We start from the raw sequence: 22,161 nt of genomic DNA on the forward strand, positions 1-22,161 counted from the left end.
AAATTGGGATGCTCTCACATGAAAACTAAGATTTCTGGCTGGGCCTGGAACCGACATGGAGCTGGACAGCAGCTGCCTCCTTAGGTGGGCGTGGTGCTCCACTCCACGTCCGAATAGTGGCTGGGCGTTGACCAGTGTCCTCAGTGAACCTGCTCTACGGAGCTCTTGGTTGACAGGGCCTCCCTGGCTCCCACAGCCATTGGCATGTGAGGCCCCAGCTTGACCTTCACATCCCCAGGCAGGGAGGGTGAGAAGGCACTTTTTCCTTGGCTGATCCTCTGGGACTGAGGGGCCTTCTACTCCCCACTCCTAAGGACCTCTGAGTCCTTCTGCCCTGTGGGCAGGGCCAGCTTCCCGGGTGTACAACCTGCACAGCGGAGCAGGGCCCTGTATTTAGAAGGGCTCCATAGCTGGCTGGATACTCTGCTATCACCATCTTAAAACTCTTACTAACTTTTGAATGAGGGGGCCACATTTTCATTTTGTACTGCACCCTACAAATTCTGCCACTGGCCCTGCCAGCAGGTCTCTTAGTTATAAGAGGCATTCTGCCCCCAGAACTGCTCTATTCTGTCTGGAAAACCACCTCTTTGGATTATTCAATTATCCTGACCAGGAGGCCAGTGAGGGTCCAAAATGTTTATATAGGAGGGACTTGGGGGCAGCAACTGGGAAGACAAGGGAATGGAGGAACTTTCCTTGGGTCACATTTGATAACACTTTTCATAACCTGGAGGAGCTCCATGCACCCTTCAAGGAATGGGGGGCTGCGAGGGAGACTGGGGATGTTTAGACACCTTTTCCCCCAAGCATCCTTGGCATGGTCCCTGCATGAAGAGTTCCAGGAGGCAAAGGTACCATTGGGGACTGCATTAAGGCAAGGTCAGGAGTAAACTGGAAGGAGGGAAGGAAAAGCAACTTACCATGAATGAAGCCTCTGTGCTCAGCCCGGCACTGTGCTGGGCACATGGGCACAGGTACGTACACCTGTCTTTCCAGTAGCCCTGCTGGGGAGTTCACCATGCCCATTTTTCAGCAGAGAAAACTGAAGCCCAGAGAGAGGAAGGGTCTCACAGTACATATGTGGCTGGGATTAGGAACCCAGCCCTCCAAAGTTCTGCACCAGGACTCTTTCCACTTACCCTACCAGGGAGCTGGCATGTAAGGTGAGGGAAAACATTGGTTCAGAGGAGGGGACAGACGCCTGTCTAAGTGGGCCTAATCTCCAAATAAAACACAGGAACATTTTTATCGTGGAAATAGTGTAAATACCACCAAGTCCAAACTGGTCATTCAAGGTTAGGAGGGCCTCTCCAAGGAGGTGACATATGAGCTGATATCTGAAGAATGAGAAGGGGCCAGCTTACACTGCAAGTATGGAGCCAGAGACCCAGAGAGGTTAAGTGATTTGTGCAAAGTCACACAGCCTGCTTGCATTTTCCCTCTCCCCTGCCCCTGCACAAACACCCACCAAGCCCTTTCTCTGCACCAGGTTCCGAGGTGACTTCAGAACACAGCTCAGCAAACTTTTCCTATATAGGGCTAGATAATAATGCGTTTTAGGCTTCCCAGCCACATGTCTGGAAGCAGTTGTACATGACAGGTAAATGAATGGGCTTGGCTACATTCCAGTGATACTATATTTACAAAAAAAAGCAGCCCACCCACCCTACCTTAGAACACAGAAATGAATAAGATTCAGTCCTAGACTTTGAGAACATCCTGTTTTATCTGAGGAGATGAGACATGTTGAGAGGAAAATAGAATATAAGAAGGAGCATGCTAAATGGTGCGGGAGAGGTGAATGGAGAACTTGTAGAAGGAAGATCACCAGTGCAGCTCAGGAGGGTAGAAATCATGTTGAGATTCTGAGAAGCCCTCTCTGACCTTGCACTACCTTTCTCTATCAAAACCTCTGCTTCTGGCTCAGCGCCTGTGGCTCAAGCGGCTAAGGCGCCAGCCACATACACCTGACCTGGCGGGTTCAAATCCAGCCTGGGCCCACCAAACAACAATGATGGCTGCAACCAAAAAATAGCCGGGCATTGTGGGAGCGCCGTAGTCCCAGCTACTTGGGAGGCAGAGGCAGGAGAATTGCTTGAGTCCAGGAGTTGGAGGTGGCTGTGAGCTGTGATGTCACAACACTCTACCCAGGGGGACAGCTTGAGGCTATGTCTCCGAAAAAAAAAAAAAAACAACCCATGCTTCTTTCCTTCATGACATTTATATTACACTTCACTTTATGTGATTATTCTTTCATTTGATTTTTTATTTGCTTAATGTCCATCTCCCTTGTGTAGGTTATAAACTTCATGGTGGCCACAGATTGTTTCTGCCAGTATACATTTATCCTACCCTCTCTTGGTTCTTTGAGGAATCACCTCTTTCCCATTCTCAGTCCTATCCCAGCTCTAGTCATTGATATGTAACCCAGATCCAGCTAAGTGATTGGCTCAGGGTTGGGCCAATGAAAATCAGCCCTGGGATTTTGCAGGGACTGTTGGAAAAGTGACTTGCTTTCTCCCCAGGAAGCAAGCCTGGAGTTGCAGGAGGCCAACATTTCAACCCTGGAAAGGTACAGCCTGCTGAAAAGCCAGCACAGAAGGGAACAGAGTGCAGAGACACAGGAGACCAACAGGAGACCAAGACCTGATAACATACTTATGCTCCTGGATCCAACCCTGCCTGAAGCCTTACCTAACCCAAGACTTTTCAATTACATTTTCACACCAGTCCATTTGAGCTGCATAGCCGTCACCTGCCACCAGAAAAATCCTAACAGCTACACAAGTGGTTCTCAAACACCCAGCACAGTGTTTGACATACAGTCACAGGCACTAAATGTTCCTCACGCAAACAATAGGTGGCATTGAAACAGGTCCTCAAAGCATGTGCATACACCCACAGAAAATAAAAAGGACCAGAGAAGCCTAGAAAGAAAGCCAACTTTTAAACAAAAAGAACTATCTCAGAGAGAATAGGAAACAACTGAATCAAATTACAGTCATGGCTTCAGGGACTAATAAAGGATGTGCAAACATATCCAGCACTAAAAAGAGATAAAGGAAAATTGATCTATTCAAAGAGATCTATCCAATAGACAGATGATAAGGAAAGAAAAAGCTGCCTCCACACTGGCTTATCTCTAGCTTTCCTTTTGCTTCTCAGATGCCCCTAACAGGGATATCAACGGCTGCCTCTTCGGTACAACTGGGTCTACAAAGACTCTCAGAGGCAGGGCTGGCCAAGGTCAAGGGCCCTAAGGATCACACAGGCCTTGGAAAGACTTAGGGATGCCCTGGAGGTAGCAATTAGTGAAATATGATGATCTATTTTTAGAAGCTCTTTGGTTACAGGTCCGTTAGCTGGTGGATGTAAGTGATAATGTGGAATTGGCAAACGTGACATTATTTTCTCAAAGATGGTGTCTGCCTTCCAGGCCTTGATGGGCAATTGTGGTAGAGGCCAGTGTTAACTGGGGTGTGTGGGAACACCTCAAAAGCCAAATTTAATTTGTGTCTCTCCTCTCTGAATGGAGGGCAAAAGACTACTTCTTCCTGCCCAGCAAGTGCAGGGAAAGGTAGCAGGCAGGTGGAGACAAGGAAGGAGGCAGGAGGTACATCTGGGAGACTCTGGCCTTGTAAGGATGACGTCTCCCATCAGCCATCACAGGAGCTCTGGCTATCCTCATTCCCACCTCTGCTAACGCCCTGACCTGGCACCATTTTTTGCCCTGGGTGATTTTGCACACAGGAAGGGACCAGGAACCCCAGTAATGGGGGAATGCCCAGGAGGCCCGGCACCTGTGAGACAATCCACAAGCTTGTCTTCACAACATCTACTAACAATTAACTGCAATAATAATAGTAAGCAACTACTAAATGCTGGCTGAGTGCCAGTCACCGCTCTGAGTACTTCATACAGAACTGGTGCCACAACACCAGTTGTTGTGAGGTTCTCCAGATCATGGATCAAAAAATCAAAGCCCAGAAAAGTTAAGTCATTCCCCAAAGGGCACACAGCTCAAAAATGGCTGAGCTGGGATTTGAACCTAGGCAGTTGAGCTGCAAAACCTGCACTCTTAAGCATTTCTGTCTTTCTGCAGGCAAGACTGGCATCCGCAGAACAACTCATAAGCTAATCTTGACAATATTTTGTTTGAAGGTATGAACTAACGTCAGGTTTCCGGGGCAGAGAGAAGGGAGCAGTCGACGTTGCCTAAAGGGAAGTGTGGGTGCAGGTGTGGGTGGTTAGAGAAGGCTTCACAGAGGAGGTGCTGTAGATCTGGGCCTTAAAGAGAGAGACAGAGAGGCTGCAGGCAGAGAAGGATGTAATATTTGGAGAAACACCGAAAGGTGGGTGTGTGGGTAGCTGCTTGTCTGGTGAGAGGCTGGGGAGGAGGTGATGGTGAAGAGGTTGGCTGGAGCCCTGCAGGCCAGGTTAGGGAGTATGGACTTTATCCTGGGAGTAGTGGGAACGATGGGAGAGTTTTGGAAGGGGATGACCAAGATGGGCGGATGATATCTGAGGAAGATGGCTCTGGTTGACCCACAGAAGATGGACTGGATGACAAAGGAAGGCTAAAGGCAGGGAGGACAGTGTGCAGGCTCAGGGGCTCTGAGGAAAGGCTAGACTAGAGCTTGGCAATGACCCAAGGTTATCCCTCTGATCTTACCTCCTTCCACTCTCCCACTTGTTCGTTCTGCTCCAGCCACACTGGCTACCAGGATAGTCCTTGAGTGTCCCAGGCATTCTCCTGCCTCAAGGCCTCAGAATGTGCTATTCCCTCCACCTCAAACGTCCATGGCCTTTCTCCCTCCCTTCCTGCAGGTCTCTGATTCTTGGACACCTTCTCGCAGAGGCCTTTCCTACCCACCCTTCTAAGCCCCTCCTCCCCCTCAGATTCTCTCCATAGGGCACCCAAATCTTCCGTATTTAGTGGATCTTGTCCTTTCATCCATAAATACTTTAGCATGTGTGTCTAAAAGGTAAAGATTTAAAACATACAATCGTATCATCACACATAGAAACAGCACCAATTCCTCGTTCATAGCAAATGTCTACTTTCTTTCCCTGACTGACCAGCTCATGGTTGCTTTTTCATGGTTATTATGGTCCAATCAGGATCTCTACTGTTTTTTTTTTTTTGTGTGTGTGTGTGAGTGACAGAGTCTCACTATGTCACCCTGGGTAGAGTGCCGTGAGTCACAGGTCACAGCAACCTCAAGGTCTTGGGCTTAAGCGATTCCCTTGCTTCAGCCTCCCGAGTAGCTGGGACTACAGGCACCTGCCACAATGCCTGGCTATATTTTGGTTGCAGTTGTCATTGTTGTTTAGCAGGCCCGGGCTGGGCTCAAACCTGCCAGCCTCGGTGTATGTCACCGGCACCCTGTACCAGCTACAGACGCCGAGCCTCTACTTGTTTGTTTTTTAATAGTCTCACTCTTTCTCCCACTGGAGTATTGGTGCCAAAAGGGCTGAGATCTTGTTTTCTTCTCTGGCAGCACACAGTAGGTGCTCAGTAAATTTCACTGACTGAATGCACACAACCGATCATATTAATAACAGCTTGTTATTATCCTCACAGGCCTCATGTGTCTAGTATTGTTATTTGCCATAATTATCTAATCTAATCCTTATCAGGTGGGGGTTGTGATTAGGTCCATTTTATGGATGAGGAAACTGAGCCAGTTGACCTAAGGATTCTCAGCTAAAAAAAAAAAAGGTGGCCAGGGCCCAAGAGCCATTATATAGCTGGGCATCTGTGGCCACTGATGGAGCAGGGGGGTTTGTGACTACTATACCTCCTATGTACCCCCAATCCAGCCACTTTTCATTGACTTCTGTGCCACCACCCTCTTCCAAGCTGTCATCTTCCCTTCTCTGGAATGACACCACATCCTCCTGGCAGCTGCTCACTCCTTTCTCTAATGCCTACTTTCCATGCCACATCTAGTGGGTAGAGGTCAGGGCTGCTGCTGTCCCTGCAATGCACTGCCTAGCAACAGAGCATGATCCATCCTCACTTATCAATAGCGCTAAGGCGGAGAACACTGGGCTCTCCAGAGTGTGGCAGAAGCAGCTGAGACTCAGACTTCTAGCAATGTGTTAGTAATAAGAGTGAAAGCCCTGCAGTTTGTAAACAAATTCCCTTTTCCTCAATTAGTACGCATTCCCAGTTTTCCCTAGGATAACGTCATTCATTCACTCATCTATTCAACTCACAGATATTGAGTATGTACTTTAGACAGGCACTGAATAAGCAACAATGAACACAACAGACTAACCCCTCCCCCCTTCGAAGGTTATGGTCAAGTGGGGGAGAGAGAAAGGAGTCACATCCCTGAGTAGTCACATGCTGTGTCAAGTGCACACAACGGGAACAGACGGAGCTGGGGGGGAGTGCCATCTTACATAGGGTGGTCAGAGACGACATTTAAGCTGAGACCTAAACAATGTGAGCAGTGCGTGCTGTCGCTGTCTGCAGGGAGTCCGTATCAGGCAGAAGGAAGAGCAAGTTCAAAGGCCCTGTGGGGGGAGCATGTCTGGTGGGAGACTGGAAGGGTGTTGAGGAGAGAGAGAAGATGCCAAATCATGGACCCTGTGGGTGGCACTGGGGATTTCAGCTTTTTGTCTGAGTGAGACAGGGGATAGGGAAGGGTTTTGAGCAGGCCCGTGAGTTGCTATGTACGACGGACAGGCTGGGGGGTTGGAGGGCTGAAGTGTAGACGGGAGGAGGCTCCTGTGATGGTGCAGGTAGAAGAGGAGGGGGGTCCTGGAGGCAGAAGTGGGGTGGCAAGAAACCACATTCTGGACATAGGTCACTCAAACTCTCTCTCACTTGTATTCACCAAGCTGGAGCCATGCTGGGTGTATCAGAGACTGTCTCTCATCCCAGCAATGAGCATAACAATAGCTGACCCAGATGGTAACCCCCTGTGTTCCCAGTCCCCCTGCATGGTGATCCACAGGCCAGAACCTCTGATCCTCTCCCCATCCCATGGCCGTCCCCCTTTGCTGGGTTTCATGGCCTCTCCCATGCGCAAAATCACCCAGAGCAAAAAAATGGTTCTGGGTAGGTGGGTTAGGGGAGGTGGGAACCAGGATAGCCACATGCAAAAGAGGGAAGTTGGTTGATTATCTTATAAACCACATGCAAAGACTGAAAAGTAAGACTAAAAACCATACAACTCTTAGTAGAAAACAGTAGAGAAGCTTCATGACATTAGATTTGCCAAGGATTTCTTGATTGGGACACCAAAATCACAGACAACAAAGGGAAAAACAGAACTAAACATTTCTGTACATCAGAAGACACAATCACCAGAGTGAAAGGCAGAAAACAAAAATGGGAGAAAAATGTTTGCAAATTATATTGGATTAGGTATTAGTATCCAGAATAGGTAAAGAACTCATAACAATTAACAGCAACACAAATAACCTAATTCTAACAGAAGCAAAATAATAATAATAAAAGAATAACAAATTAAAAAAATTTAAATGAGCAAAAAACTCAAGTAGACATTTCTCCAAAGAAGAAACAGTAGACCCCCTTATCTGTGACTTCACCTTCCCTGGTGTCAGTTACCCACAGTCAACCATGGTCCCAAACCATTATAAACAATAAGATATTTTGAAAGAGAGGCCACATTTGTATAACGTTGGTTACAGTGTGTTGTTATAATCATTCTATTATTAGGTATTGTTGTGAATCTCTGACTGTGCCTAATTTATAAATTAATTCTACCAGAGCTACGTATGTCTACAGGAAAAAGTGTAGACTTATAGGGTTTGGTAGTATCCACGGTTCAGGGATCAGGAATGAGGGAGGACTACTGTAGACAAATGGCCAACAGCACACGAAAAGGTGCTCAACATCACTCATCATCAGGGAAATGCAAATCAAGACCACAGTGAGATATCTTCTCACACCCATTAGGATGACTACCATAAAAAACCCAAAACTGCAAATAGTAAGTGTTGACAAGGACACGGAGAAATGGGAACCCCGGTGCACTGCTGGTGGGAATGTAAAATGGTGTAACTACTACAGAAAACAGTACAGCAGTTCCTCAAAAAATTAAATTTAGAACTACCATGTGATCCACCAATTCCACTTCTGGGTTCATACTCCAAAGAACTGATAGCGGGGACTCAAAAAGATAGTTGTACCTCCCATGGGAACAGTGGCATTATCCACAGTAGCCAAAAGGTTGAAGGAACCAAGCGTCCATTGCAGGATGAAGGGATGGACCAAGTGCAGTGCTGTACACACAATGGAATATGACTCAGTCTCAGAAAGGAAAGAAATTCTGACCTAGGCTACCATGAGGATGAACCTTGAGAACATTTTGCTGAGAGAAACAAACCAGTCACACAAGGACAAAGACTGTGTGATCCCACTTATATGAGGTACCCAGAGTGGTCAAGTTCATAGACACAGAAAGTAGAACGGTGGGTGCCAGGATCTGGGGCATGTGGATGGGGGGGTTGCTTAATGTGTACGGAGTTTCTGTTTTGCAAGATGAAAAAGTTCTGAAGAGTGGTTGCACAGCAATTTGAATATATTTAACAATATTGGACTGTACACTGAAATGGTTCTGATGGTAAATTTCATGTTATGTGTATTTCATGATAATTAAAAAAAAAAAGGTCATCTGGGAGTGCGTTTCAATTGTGGAGCCTAGACGTGGGTATTTTGCAAAGCTCACATGATCCCAAAACACAGCCAGGGTAGAGAACTACTGAACTGTGAGGTGTGCCCTGTTTAGTATCCCTACTTCCTGGGGGTAGAGAGGTGACTCGCTTTGGGAGCTCACAGCCAAGAGGCAGAGGAAGTGAGATTTGAACCCAAGCCCATGAGAGTATGTCTCATGTGGCAACAGTTTATTTCCTATTTATGTCACCAGGGAAAAACATGTAAGGAGAATTGGTGCCCTGGATATTAACATGCAAATTCTGGCTCCTAGCCCATTCAACCCAAGTATGGGACTGGGGTGTTCCTCCTGTCCCTGACTTCACCTAGATATGCCCAGTTCTACCAGAGGCACAAAAATCAAGACCATCCAACTTCAGGGAGAGGGTAAGATGTTACGTATTTGGTTTATCTATAATGTTTAATGTAAACCGAGTCTCTAATGGTCCTGTCCGTCCACTAGCCTTTGGGGATAAGGTCCTTCTGGATCGGGGCCAGGAAAACTCCCAAGTCAGGTGGGAGATGCTGGACAAATCTCTCACCTCACAGTACTTCCCCAAGGTGAAAAGCAAACTCTGGGATAGCATCCCTAGATCTTGCTTTTCACTTCTTGAAGGTCATTCACACAGCACAGAGGTCCAAGTCACGGGCTTAGCAGTCAGGGAGTCCTGGGTGGGATCTGGAATCTGTCCCAGCCTCCCACTCGCTGCACCCTGGGCCAGCCCCTTAGTCCTTGGAGCCTCTTGTCTATGAGATGGGGGGTAATTATCCCTCTGTAAGGCAATGGCTGTGGGCATCAGATGTAATGGTGCATTGATGCCCTTTGCACTGTGCCAGACACTTTGTAAGCATTTAGGTGGTAGCTCAATGAAACAACCCCTACTGTTGTTTTTATTTTATCCAAGAGATGGGGATGAGGCTGACTGCACCCCATCAGCCAGGGAATTTCTTCTTTTATGACAATACCTGAGAGAGGTTTGGTTGTCCATGCCTCTTAGCCCATAATAAAATACCAGGACATGAAGAACTGGGGTTTCCCATAGGTCTTTGGTTGGTTTCCTGAAAACCAGATCCTAAGACAAGGCTCTGGGTATGAGAGGTTTATGTAGGAAGCAGTCCCAGAAAACTCTGGAAGGGGAGATGGGATGTGAGACAGGGAAGGAAAAGAGGTCAAACAGGAGGCATTACCAAGCAAGTGACCACTGTGGGCAACTGGACCTTACTCCTGCTGTGGCGTTCCGGGAGCCAGCGAGGAACATGCACCTTTGAACTACGCCCCCATCCAGTGTGGGGAGCCAGTGTGTACATACACCTCCCATCAGTCAGCGGTTGAGTGCTCATCCTGGGTGGGGCTTAGCTTTCTGCCTTTACTGGCCTCCAGGGGCTGGAGAAAGCCTCTTACTTTACAATGAGCATGTATCATTTTAAAGAATAATTTTTTTTTGAAACAGGATATTGTTTTGTTGTGGTGGCTTCATCATAACTCACTGCAACCTTAAATTCCTGGGCTCAAGTGATCCTCCTGCCACAGCCTCTTGAGTTAAGTGCCCACCACATGCCACCACACCCAGCTAGTCCTTTTTCATGTTTTGAAAGGGAGCTTATTTATCTTGCAGGATTTTCAGGAGGATTAAATAAGATAACCATTAAAAACAAACAAAACCGGGCGGCGCCTGTGGCTCAAGGAGTAGGGCGCCAGTCCCATATGCTGGAGGTGGTGGGTTCAAACCCAGCCCTGGCCAAAAACCACACACAAAAAAATAAAACAAATAAAAAAAATGAAAACAAACAAAACCGGTGGAGGGAGGGTAATGGGTAGGGCCACACCTGCAGTGCATCTTAGAATGGGTATAGGCAAAACTTACTAAATGCAGAATACAAATGTCTACATACAATAACTAAGAAAATGCCATGAAGGCTATGTTGAACAGTTTGATGAGAATATTTCAGATTGTATATGAAACCAGCACATTGTACCCCTTGATTACACTAATGTACACAGCTATGATTCAACAATAAAAAAAAAATAAATAAATCATAAGTCAAACCATCATAAGTTGGGGATTATCTGTAGTTAAATAAACAAAAGTAGCCTTCAAACAAACAAACAAACAAAACCCCCAACAGTTACTAAGGCCTTTCTGTTTGCCAGTCCCTGCTCTAGGTGCTCTGCGTGCATTGACTCATTGAGTTCTGGTAGCTATTCAACGAGGCAGGCACTGCTATTGCCCCCAGATTGCTGTTTGCTAAAGGAACCAGGGCACAGAGAGCTGCAATAGCTTGCCTCAGATCACACGGTTATTGACAGGAGGAGCCAAACTCTGAACTTGGGCAACAAAGCCCTGAGATCAGGGTTCCCATCCATGATTCTAGCAAGTACAGCAAGTACACCCAAAATCCTGGGTATGGACTTGGTGCCTAATGCTTGCTTATTTTCTTCCAATGAATTAAGCTTTGGTCAAACTGTTAACTTGGCCAGAAGTTTTTCTTCCTGAGCATTTTCATATTCTCCCACCCATATAGCTTTTCAAAACCCCTGGGAGACCAGCTGCCAAGAAATGATCCTAGTTCAACATCCAGGAGGGACAGAAAGATCCACAAGCTTCAGTGGGGGGAATGATGGTGGGGCCAGAAAGGCCTGGGAGGCTGATGTGGTGGCTCAGACCTATAATTCTGGCATTCTGGGAGGCCAAGGCAGGTGGATTGCTTGAGCCTCAGGGGTTTGAGATCAGCCTGAGCAAGAGCAAGACCTCGTCTCTACTAAACATAGAAAATCTAGCTGAGGGTGGCACTTATGGCTCAAAGGAGTAGGGTGCTGGCCCTATATACTGGAGGTGGCAGGTTCATACCCAGCCCCTGCCAAAAACTGCAAAAAAAAAAAAAAAGAAAATCTAGCTGAATGTAGTGGCTCATGCCTGTAGTTCCAGCTACTCGGAAGGCTGAAGCAGGAGGGTTGCTTGAGTCTGAGTTTGAGGTTGCTAGGAGCTAAGATGACCCCTTGGCACTCTACCCAGCGCAACAGAGTGAGACTACGAAAAAGACTACATAAGATCCCAAGAAGGAAAAGGTATCTCAGTAAATAAATAAATGGCAAGTCACGGATGCATCCCGAGCTCTGGGTTTCCCTTTGTCAAGAGGGGAGACTGGGGTTATCAAGCACAACTTCATCCTCCAACAAGCCTGTGGGGTGAGTTTTATTATCACCTTCATTTTCAGATTAGGACACGGAAGCTATGAGAGGTGAAGCAAACTGCCCCAAGTCCACAGCTAGGAAAAGGCAGGGCTGGGATTCAAACCCACGTCTGTGAGACTCCACGACCAAGATTTCAAATTTCTGGTGTATTCTCACCCAGGAATAAAAAATTTGCATCTGGATGACCAAGCTGGGGCCAGTAAAAGTCTCAACGAAATGACTCACAGTACTGAAGGGACCCCATGGATTCTGAGTTATGTCTCTGATTTTTCTGGATGATAACATACAAATCTCTGTGGTTCAGGCTGAAGAACTGGCAACCTCAGAAAAGGCAGGTAGCTGGAATAGAGGCTTTTGGGGATAATGTCAAGTCATCACCATTGCTACCTACTAATGCTTCCAGGAGCCAGGCATTCGGGTGAGCTCTTTACACGAATTATCTCCTAATGGCCCTTCATGGTGGCCTCCACTGTGATTTTCATTTCCTAGATAAGGAAACTGAGCCTCAGAGAAGGAAAGGAACTTGCCCAAGTTCAGATTCCTGGTAAATAATGGAGCCAAGAAATGAACCATATCTGTTGGAGTCCAGAGCTGATTCTTACTCAAATCTGTTATGGGCAAAATACTGACTGCTGTTCCTAAACAAAGGCAACTCCCACTTTTGAATATAATAATAATAACTCACACTTAGATTACTTTCTACTCACATCTGAAGTTTCACTGAATTGTCAAAACTGTCCTGAAACGTAGGGATGGCTGTTATCGCCATTGGCACATGAGCACGCTGAAGCTCAAAGAGCTTAAATTATGTGCCTAAGACTGCAGGATTTAGGAACACAGGCTTAAGAACCATACAGACTTTGGTTCAAACCTTGGCTCTGACATTTTCATTTCTTCAACATATATTTACTGAGTAGTGAGCTGTGTGAACTCAGGCAAGTGACTTCACCTGTCATAGACTCCATTTCCTCTTCTGTGAGTCTTAATCCCACTCATTAAATCCATTCCCTCCACCCTCTGATCATGCCAGACCTTGGCTTTCTCAGATTCCCCTGTAGCTAGAACATGGGCATGAGACATGATCCTGGCCAATGAGATTTAAAAGAAGTCTGCTAGTGTGCTCCTGGGAAAGGGTTTTCTCTCTCTCAAAAAAAAAAAAAAAAAGTGAAGCATAATAGGAAATGCTCCTTTTCATGAGTTGGATATCATTGTCTCTATCTGAGGGCTGGAATTAGGCAGCCAAAGTGTGCCATGAGGCATCAAACTCAAGGACCAAGCCACCTGCAAGGACTGGAGGAGCAGAGAGATGAAAAGAATCTAGAATCATGATGGCATCATTGAGCCATTAGCTCAACCTTGGATTTCACAAGCCAATTACCTTCGAACTTCACACTATATGAGATAATACATCATCATCCTTATTGAAGCTACTTTGAGTTTTCTATTCTGCTACTTGCACCCCAAAGCATCCCTAACTGGTATACTACCAATGAGATAGCAGATTTGAAGTACCATTAATCAGTGCTTGGCACAATAAACAACAGCTACTCTGGAAATTAGAGAGTTATCTCAGGGCTTTAACTCTGAGTCTATTCCACAGAATGCAGACATTCCTGGCCTGGCCAATTGGTTCCTCTTCTTTTTTGCTGAGAAAAGCCTGTAGGGTTTTCCGAGAAAGCAGAACCCAGGGGTGGCCCCAGCATAGCAGCCCTGTCACCCCAATGGGGCTGGCCCCATCTTCTAAATAAGAATCAATCACACTGCCTTTTGCCTAATGGGTTTTGATTTTCACTCCCTTGAAGCCCAGGGCCTGTGCTTTGGTTTATCTCTGAGTTGCCAGAACATCTCATCAATTATTAACAGCCTCAGCTCAGCTTCCCCGGTACTGCTATCAGAAGGAAAGGGTTTGCAGCAACTCAGCCCACCTAGCCCTGGAAAAAGGACTCTGCTTGTTGTTGTTTTTAACAACTCCATCCATCTGCTATGTGGAATTCCTACTATGTAATTCCACTGAGTGAAATTTGGACAAACGTGATTTATTGATGACCCTGAAAAGTGGGCCTTTTATCTCCATTTTATGGGTGGGAGGCTAGGACTTGGAAAGTTGAAAAAATTCCCTAAGGCCAAAATCTAAGTGGTGGGGCTGGGAAGAACTGGGTCTGTCCTTGCTCTTAGCATATGAGTCAGACATGGCCATTTTGGTACCTCATAACTGCCCAGAAATGACCCCCAATTTGGTCCTTTCACTCTATGGGCTCAGAGAAATTTCCACAGGCCTCACTTGTTTTGACAAGCAATGTGTCCAAGCTGGGGGCTGAGTAGGGATTGGGTGGGAAAAGTACAGATGACTGAAGGAGGCCAGAGGCACAGGGAGCTGGGTCGCAGGTGGGCAGTGAGAAGGAATGACAGGTCCCAAACCCTAGGACATGTGACTGACTGATTGCTTGCTTCTTCATTCATTCATTCATTCATTCATCCCACATGAAGTAATTTAAAGCTCCTCTGTGCCAGGCACCACAAAGGGTGCTGGGAATAGAGCAGTGAATCAATTTGTGACATTCATATTCTTGTGGGTTTGAAACAGAGAAACACAAGGAAGCAAATATCATTCAGATGGCACTTAAGACCTGTAAAGGAAAGACACTGCATGAGGCAACAGAGAGTAAAGGGAGGGAGGCTGTTGTAGACCAGGGTCACAGAATGGTCTTTCTGAGGAGGGGACATGTGAGCGGGAACCTGCCCAAATGAGGAATCAGGAGAAGGGACAGTCCAGGGGACAATCTGGGGAAGATCATTCCAAGCAGTGAGAACAGCAAGTGCAAAGGTCCTGAGGTAGGATAAATTCTGGCCTATTTAGAGAACAGTGAGGAGGCCAGTGGGACCAGAACCAAGTGAACCAGAGTGACAAAGATGAGCTCAGAGAGGTCATGGGGACAGATTCTATAGGGCTTCATATGCCAGGATGACAAGTCTGGATTTTATTCTGAGTATGATGGGAAACTTCTGGAGGATTTTAAGCAGATGAATAATGTGATCCAATTTGCATTTTGAAAAGCTCACTTTGGCTGCCATGTGGGGAATGGATTGCAGGGGCAAAAGTGGAAGCAGGGAGACTGGGGAGGAGGCTGCAGCACTTGGCTCATTATGGAAAGAACACTCTCGCTTGAATTTCGGGTTACTCTTGCTTGCCTGCTGTGTGATCTTTGGCAAGTTAGTTAACCTCCGGCAAGTTAGTTAACCTCTTTGAACCTCCCAATTTGTGAAAGGTGGGATAATAACAGAGAGTTGTGTTGTTATACTCCATACACAGTAGGTGTTTGATCAACAGCAACCAGATTTCTATACTGAGGGCCAACCAGCCTGCCTGCCTCATTTCATCTCTGGCTGCAGAATATTCTAAAGTCCATCTGCCAGGAATGTGAACCTGCAGCCCCATCCTGGGATCACAGAGAGGTCATGAGGCTCGTCCCCGTGAACGGATTAACCCAAGGGAGAGGAAAGGCTCTTTATGCCCAAACATCACCTCTTGCACGACCTAGCGCCTATGCCTGGCTGCCAGATGCCAACCCAAACATGGCCCTTTGCCCACTTTTCTCCAGGAGGGCAAACCCTCCTGTCTCCTGCCCTTGTTCTCAGGTCTTTGGGACAAGATGGGAAGGGAGAGTCATGTTTGGGCCTAAATGGGGTTTGCAGTGGGGAAACCTGTGTCAGGCCTGGAAATAGCAAAGTAAGTCTGTTGATCCTAAGCTGATTAAGGGTGAGTGACTCTGTCTTAAGAGGGAGGCGTTTTGGACATTGAAATTGGGGGCAGGATTATGGAGAGAGACAGCCCACAGCTTCACAGGAGGAAGCCAGGCCTAGGAACCTCTATGTCCTATTTAGGGTCGACAGGGCAGAGAAAAGACATGTGGGGTCCCTCCACCTTCCAGGCATCCCTTCTGCCTCTCTTTAGGAAGCCAGATCTGGGGCAGCCAGAGTTCCCTTCAGACTGGGGCCTGAGACCCCACAATGAGAGGCCAGGGCTGGAGCCAGCCATAGCTCTTAAATTATAGACAGATGGATATTTCCTCTTCCTTGATTCCTTTTGCTGTAAATCTATTAATCTGGCCCCTTTTTAGGCCCCACCCTCAGAGAGTGAGTTACCGTCTCCACGTCTTCCCCAACTTGGTTTTGCTGGCTTTTGACATCAAAATCTCTCTTTTATGGGCTTCCCCTGGGCCTCATGTGGCCTCTGTTATAGCCCCAAACACCCTGTGTTGTCATTTGCTCCAAACACCCAGCACGCTGGCCTTGTGAAGACAGGCCCCACCTCTCCCAGGTAACGCAGAGTGCGCTCTCATCTACCAGTGACCTCCTGCCCTGCCCAGGTCCTACCCCAAGGCCCGGTCAGTCCCTCACAGCCTCTGCCCCTCCCCAGCAGCACACAGGACACCCTGGCCCACCCTGTAGATCAAACTGATTCCTGCCTCCTCCTCCTTTACTTTTCACATCGATTCCTTTTTCTCTCCTTTTTCAAAATCTACATCCTCTTCCAACAGCCAAAGCATCTTTATAAGCTGTGCCAAATCATTCTTGAAATAAACTCACTGAATAAATACATAAATAATCAGGGGTGACCTCTAGCCCACAAGCACCCACAGCCATTGCCTGGGTCATGTAATCCACACCCTCAGAGTCCCTTTGCCTTGTTTTTCTTACTTATATTGAAACTATCTGGCACTACCTCAACCTTCTCCAAGCATGTCTGTAAGCTGTTTTTCTTCCCTTCCTGGGGCAAAGGGGAGTTATAATGTGAAGAAGTGTATTAAAATCACAGGACAACCTGTTTCAGTTTGGGTCTTGGAGGGAAAGGACCCCACGGAAGGAGGCACAGGGAACCAAACTGTTACAGGTGGGCAGTGAGAAGGAGTGAGAGGAACCAAACTCCCCTCCACCCCAGAGCCTCCGCTGTCTCTCTGCGCTCTATTTTCAGGGTCCATCTTCTTGTCGTGGGCTTTTGTAAGTGCCTGTAAATCTTTTTCCTCAACAAAGTAGGCGTATAAAGCATTGGATAACAAAAAGATGGAAATGCCACCTAGGACCCTCTGAGGGGGTTGGTCCTCAGCTCTGGGAGGCCCTAGGCCCTGCCCCCTTACTGATCTTCCTCTTTGGAAACTAGGCCGGGGTCCTCCCAGGCGGACGGACCCCAGATCTCAGACTCACCTTGGCAGCCACAGAGGAATTGGGCTTCTCCAGCAGGTCCCAGAGTTTTTTCCTCTTCTCTGCGCAGCACGTGTTGTCGAACTCCTCGCCCTCCCGCTCCCGCAGGGTCTCAGCTTCGCGCTTGAGCTCCTCGTTCATCTGCTCCTTCTTCTGGTGGTAGCGGGCCTGGCAGCAGGACTCCAGGTAGATCTCGTCGATGCCCCAGTAGTCCAGCTCTTGGCTGAAGCTGAGCGCGCACATCTCCTCCATCATGTGCAGTCTCCCGGTGCGGTAGAAGTTGAGGATGGAGGTGAAGGCGCCCGGATGGCGGTCGAAGAAATACTCGTTGTCGTCGAGGCTGTAGTCGTCGCACACCTCGAGTAGCGAGTCGTGCGTGTTGCAGTCACGGAGCTTGCCCAGCCGCGTGCGGGGCAGGCGGTCCAGGGTGCGCCAGAGCACCTCGTGCGCCAGCCCCCCGACGTTGAGGCGGACGCGCCGGGAGCACGCCTTGCTGCGCACGATCTCCATGGGCTCGGGCGGCAGCGAGCTGGTGGAGCGCGAGCCATGCTTCGTCATGCCCGCCGGCATCGCTGGTCCGGCCGCCCCCGCCCCCCTGCCCCCCCGGGCCGCAGTCACTCGACGGCAAGGCCCGCTGCTGCGGGGGAGGGGGGCAGGGAGCGCTGTGGGCTGCTGGGGGTGCAGGGGACCACGCGGGCGCGCGTCACGGCCGTCTTCTCACCTCCATCCCGACGGCTGCGAGGCAGAAAGCGAAAGCGGACGAGGGTCAGCAAACGAGGAGTCGGGCATGGTTCCTCCCTACCTCTCCACCAGGATCCCAGCCGGCCTTGACCTTCTCCGCGCTTAAGCGGCTCAGTGCAATAGGAAGGCCGGGCGCTGTCCCTCCGGCCGGTGCTGAAGTCCACCCCACCCCACGGAGGGAGGGAGGGGCCGCCCTTCCGGGCGGGGAGACGGCTCCAAGAGATGCCCCTGGAGTCCCGGAGGCCCCACCCCCGGCTTCCGAGGCCCCAGCGCGACCCAGCTGCCCGGGGCGCTGTCCGCCCCTTCGAGTGCTGAAACTCTTCTCTGTGGGTCTCCTGGCCGGGTCCCGTACCTGGCCCCGCAACCGGGAGGGGAGAGCTGCATGAAAACTTTCTTTTTTAAAAAACAACTTCTTGCTTTTTCCTTCCCCCACTCAAGATAATCAGGATTTGGGGGTTAGGGGGATGGTAGCGGGTTTGCTTTTTCTAAATCTTAAAATATTTGGGGGCTTCTGGGGGTTCTGGGAGCCCACCTGTCAAAGGTCACAACAGACGGGGGGTTCACAACAGCTCCTCTGTCCTGGAACGACCCCTCTCCCCAAACCACCAGAGCACCTTCTGAGGTCGCTCCAGCGCCGAGGGGGCGGCGAAGACTAAAAGCCAAGCTCTGCCCCTCCCTCTGCGCCCCTTACCCTGCTGCAGGAGGGGCGCGCAAAGAACTCGGATCCGCCCGCTCCGTCCTCCCCCTGCTCCTTCCCCGCCCCCTTTCCTCCTCCTCCTCCTCCCCCCTCCCCCTGCTCCTCCTCGTTCCTCTCCTGCGATGGCTTTTTATAACTCCGGGTTCTGCGCCTTTCCCCGGGCTTGGAAGGGAAGGGGTGGGGGAGGTGGGAGGCGGGGAAACCAGCTGAATTTTCTGGCCTTTTGAAAACGTGCCCTCCTCCTGCCGCGCACCGGTGATTTCGGGGGGTTGCCTCTGAGCCCCCTGGCATATGGGGCTCACATCCTTGCTCCACCATGAGGATAGCGCTTCTTCCAGGCCCCAGCCCTTGCCTGCCGCCCCCCACCCCCGACTGAAGCCGTGGAGCCCGGGCAGACCAACAGGCCGAACTGCGGCAGGCAAGCCCCCGGCCCGTGTCCCCCTGCACCCCAGCTGCGGGCCCTACGCCCCAGCACTCACCCCCAGGGCGGCCGCCTCCCGGGGCCAGGGACCGCGCATCGTCCCGGCCGCCCGGGCGCCCCCGCCCGCGGGCAGCGGCGATCCCGGGGCCGGGCTGGGCCTGGCCTACCCCGGCCCGGCAGGCGAGGCGCGCGGACTGCAGGCGCCGCGGGGCCGGGGCGCGCTCTCCGAGGCGGGGGACGCGGGGACGCGGGGGGCGCAGGGGACAGGACCGCGATCCAGCGACGCCTCCTCCACCTCCTCCTCTTCTTGCTCCCGCGGTGGCGGCGGCGGCTGCCTGGGCGAGATCAACAAGTCCGGGCTGAGCTTCGGCTCCGCGCTCGCTGCGATTCTGTCCCGCACTTCGAAGCGCCCGTAGTCGGGCACCGAGGCGGGACGGCGCCACCTGCGGGTCGGAAGCGCGCAAGCTGCTTAACTCCTGCCTGCCCGGCCCAGCCTTCTGGGGAGGCTGGGGGCGGGCTCGAGGCTAGGACCGAGGAGATGCGCCCGGCTGTTCGTCCGTTCCCACCTGGCTACCTGACAGCCCGCCTCGCGACCCCTCCTTCCGTCGTCCCCTCAACTACGCGGGTTGAGCGCCTGCTGTGTGCAGGGTACAAAGATAGGGATCTGAGATACAGCTGCGAATCCAACGCAAACATCCGGCCCTCACGGAGCTGATTACAGACAGACTATAAACAAAGTGAAAGAATATGTCAGGGGCGATAAGCGCTGGAGGAAATAATGCAGCAGAGGAGAGAGTTAGCGGAGGGCAAGGTGCAATTTTAAATAGCACTGTCTTTGGTGAGCTTCTGTTCTAGATTCTGGGATGAAATTCTACATTCCAGTAGGGAAGGTGGACGACGAACACATCAGCAAATAAATATGCAATGTGGCAGGTGGTCACAGCTAAGAAGAAAAATAAAGTGAGGTGAGGAGAAGAGAGTAAGCAGTGAGCTAGTTTATATAGCTCTGGCGATTCCTTCCTTCCTTCTTTCCTTCCTTCCTTCCTTCCTTCCTTCCTTCCTTCCTTCCTTCCTTCCTTCCTTCCATGTTAAGTTGGTCAGTTGGTTATTGAGAGCTTCCTATCGGTGAAGGAAAGTCTTCCCCTGAAGCTCCCTGTCCAGTGCAGGAGGCAAAATCCATCAAATAATCCCAGAAATAAATACAGAACTGGAGGATTTACCTGGAGAGGGGGGCAAGGCCTCAAGGATGCCACAGTTGGGCCCCGCATTGACCCATTTATTCTTTCAAATACTTAGTTGACAATAGGTGCTGGGGAACCAGCAATGAGCCCTCTGCCCTGAGGGAAAAAACTAAACAAGACACGGGGTTCCAAGCAAAGGCTCTCTCCTCTCTGGCCCTTCTCTTCATTTCTAAAATTAAGGGATTTTTCTCCATAGAACCACACACAATATTGTTATTTATTTTTAACCTGTCGCCTTCTCATCACTTCCTTCATGATCCTTGTCTAAGGTCCCATCATCTTGTCTCGCTGCAGCCCCCTGGCTGGTCTCCCTGGCCCACCCTTGACTGCTGCAGTTCATTCTCCCACAGCAACCACAGCCACCAATACATTTCAGACATTGGACCATGTCTCTCCTTTGCTTAAACCCTCCCAGGACTTCTTGTTGCTTTAGACCCAAACCTAAACTTCTGACCTGATGCCCTTATTCAGTCCTGCCCTCCTCTCTCAGCTTGTAGCCCAGTGGAGGCAGACAGGCAACTAAAGAACCAGAATGTTTTAGATGAGAACGTTTCTAACTATGGTGCGTATTATAAAAGAAATGGGGGCGGCGCCTGTGGCTCAGTCGGTAAGGCGCCGGCTCCATATACCGAGGGTGGCGGGTTCAAACCTGGCCCCAGCCGAACTGCAACCAAAAAATAGCCAGGCGTTGTGGCGGGCGCCTGTAGTCCCAGCTACTCGGGAGGCTGAGGCAAGAGAATCGCTTAAGCCCAGGAGTTGGAGGTTGCTGTGAGCTGTGTGAGGCCACGGACTCTACCGAGGGCGATAAAGTGAGACTCTGTCTCTACAAAAAAAAAAAGAAGAAAGAAAGAAATGGAGCATCATGGTGGGGTGGGGAGAGACCAAGCTGATAGCTGTGCATGGGGTGATCAGGGAAGGGCTAGCCACGGAGAGAATGAGGAAAGGGATTCTGGGCGGAGGGGACAGCAAGAGCAAATGCCCTGAGGAGGAGAGAGAACGAGCTTAGCCTAAGGAGCAGCAAGACAACTGGGGTGGCTGGAGCAGAGGAGGCAGGAGGGACCACGAGGGCAGAGGGGGTGGATGATGTGGGCTCATCTGGGCCATAGCAAGGACTTTGGCTTTTACTCTGAGTGAGGCAGATGTAAGCCATTCAGCAGAGAGTGCCTTAGGTTAGACTGGGATCACTCTGGAGAACAGACAGTTAGGGGACAGAGTGGGAGTGGGGAGACCAATGAGAAGGCTGTTGTTGTCTAGGGAGGGAGGATGCCAGCTTGGTTCTGGGTGGTGGTAAGAAGTGGGCAGACAGAATATAATTCAAAGGTAATGCTGTCAGGATTTTCTGAGGCTTTGGATGGGAGACCGCATGAGAGGCAGAACAAATTCCCTCCTGCTTCAGGCTGGTGTTCCGAGTATCAGATCTAGTACTCAGCTGACCCCTCTGTTAAGCTTAAGTTGCTATAGACAGCTTAATGCCGCCAGAGGTCTGGGCATTCCTGCAGGAGGCTGCAGAAAACAATAAAGCCTTCCTATTTAAAAAGGAAAAAAATGTACCCACACAAAAACCTGAAATTAAAAAAAAAGAAAAGAGGGCGGCGCCTGTGGCTCAGTGGGTAGGGCACTGGCCCCATATACCGAGGGTGGCGGGTTCAAACCCAGCCCCGGCCAAACCGCAACAAAGAAACAGCCGGGCGTTGTGGCAGGTGCCTGTAGTCCCAGCTACTCGGGAGACTGAGGCAAGAGAATCACCTAAGCCCAGGAGTTGGAGGTTGCTGTGAACTGTGACACCACGGCACTCTACCGAGGGTGATAAAGTGAGACTCTGTCTCTACAAAAATAATAATAATAATAATAATAAATAAAATAATAAAAAAGAAACAAGTGACTCTGTAGAGGTAACATTTCCAGGCATTACTGCAGAATACAGCCGTCAAGGTGCAGCTAAAATGGTATGCAGAAATGCTTTTCTTTTCTATT

The 22,161-nt window shown here is 49.6% G+C and overlaps 1 protein-coding gene across 2 annotated transcripts in view; it reads right to left on the bottom strand.

Moving 5' to 3' along the window:
- The window catches only part of KCNB1 (potassium voltage-gated channel subfamily B member 1), a 112,044-nt gene extending 92,909 nt beyond the window's left edge, over positions 1–19,135 (bottom strand). The window contains exons 1-2 of one of the 2 annotated variants that reach the window (XM_053574512.1): positions 19,005–19,135; positions 17,091–17,822 (exon numbers count right to left, since the gene is read on the bottom strand). In XM_053574512.1, coding sequence (XP_053430487.1) covers positions 17,091–17,657 — 567 coding nt within the window. In that variant the 5' untranslated portion in view covers positions 17,658–17,822; positions 19,005–19,135. Of the gene's footprint in view, positions 1–17,090; positions 17,823–18,360; positions 18,461–19,004 lie in introns of those variants that run through there. The other variant, XM_053574513.1, reaches the window with a different exon arrangement.
- Between the last annotated feature and the right edge of the window lie 3,026 nt (positions 19,136–22,161).

Source organism: Nycticebus coucang, chromosome 21 (assembly GCF_027406575.1).
Source record: "Nycticebus coucang isolate mNycCou1 chromosome 21, mNycCou1.pri, whole genome shotgun sequence".
Lineage (NCBI taxonomy): Eukaryota > Metazoa > Chordata > Mammalia > Primates > Lorisidae > Nycticebus > Nycticebus coucang.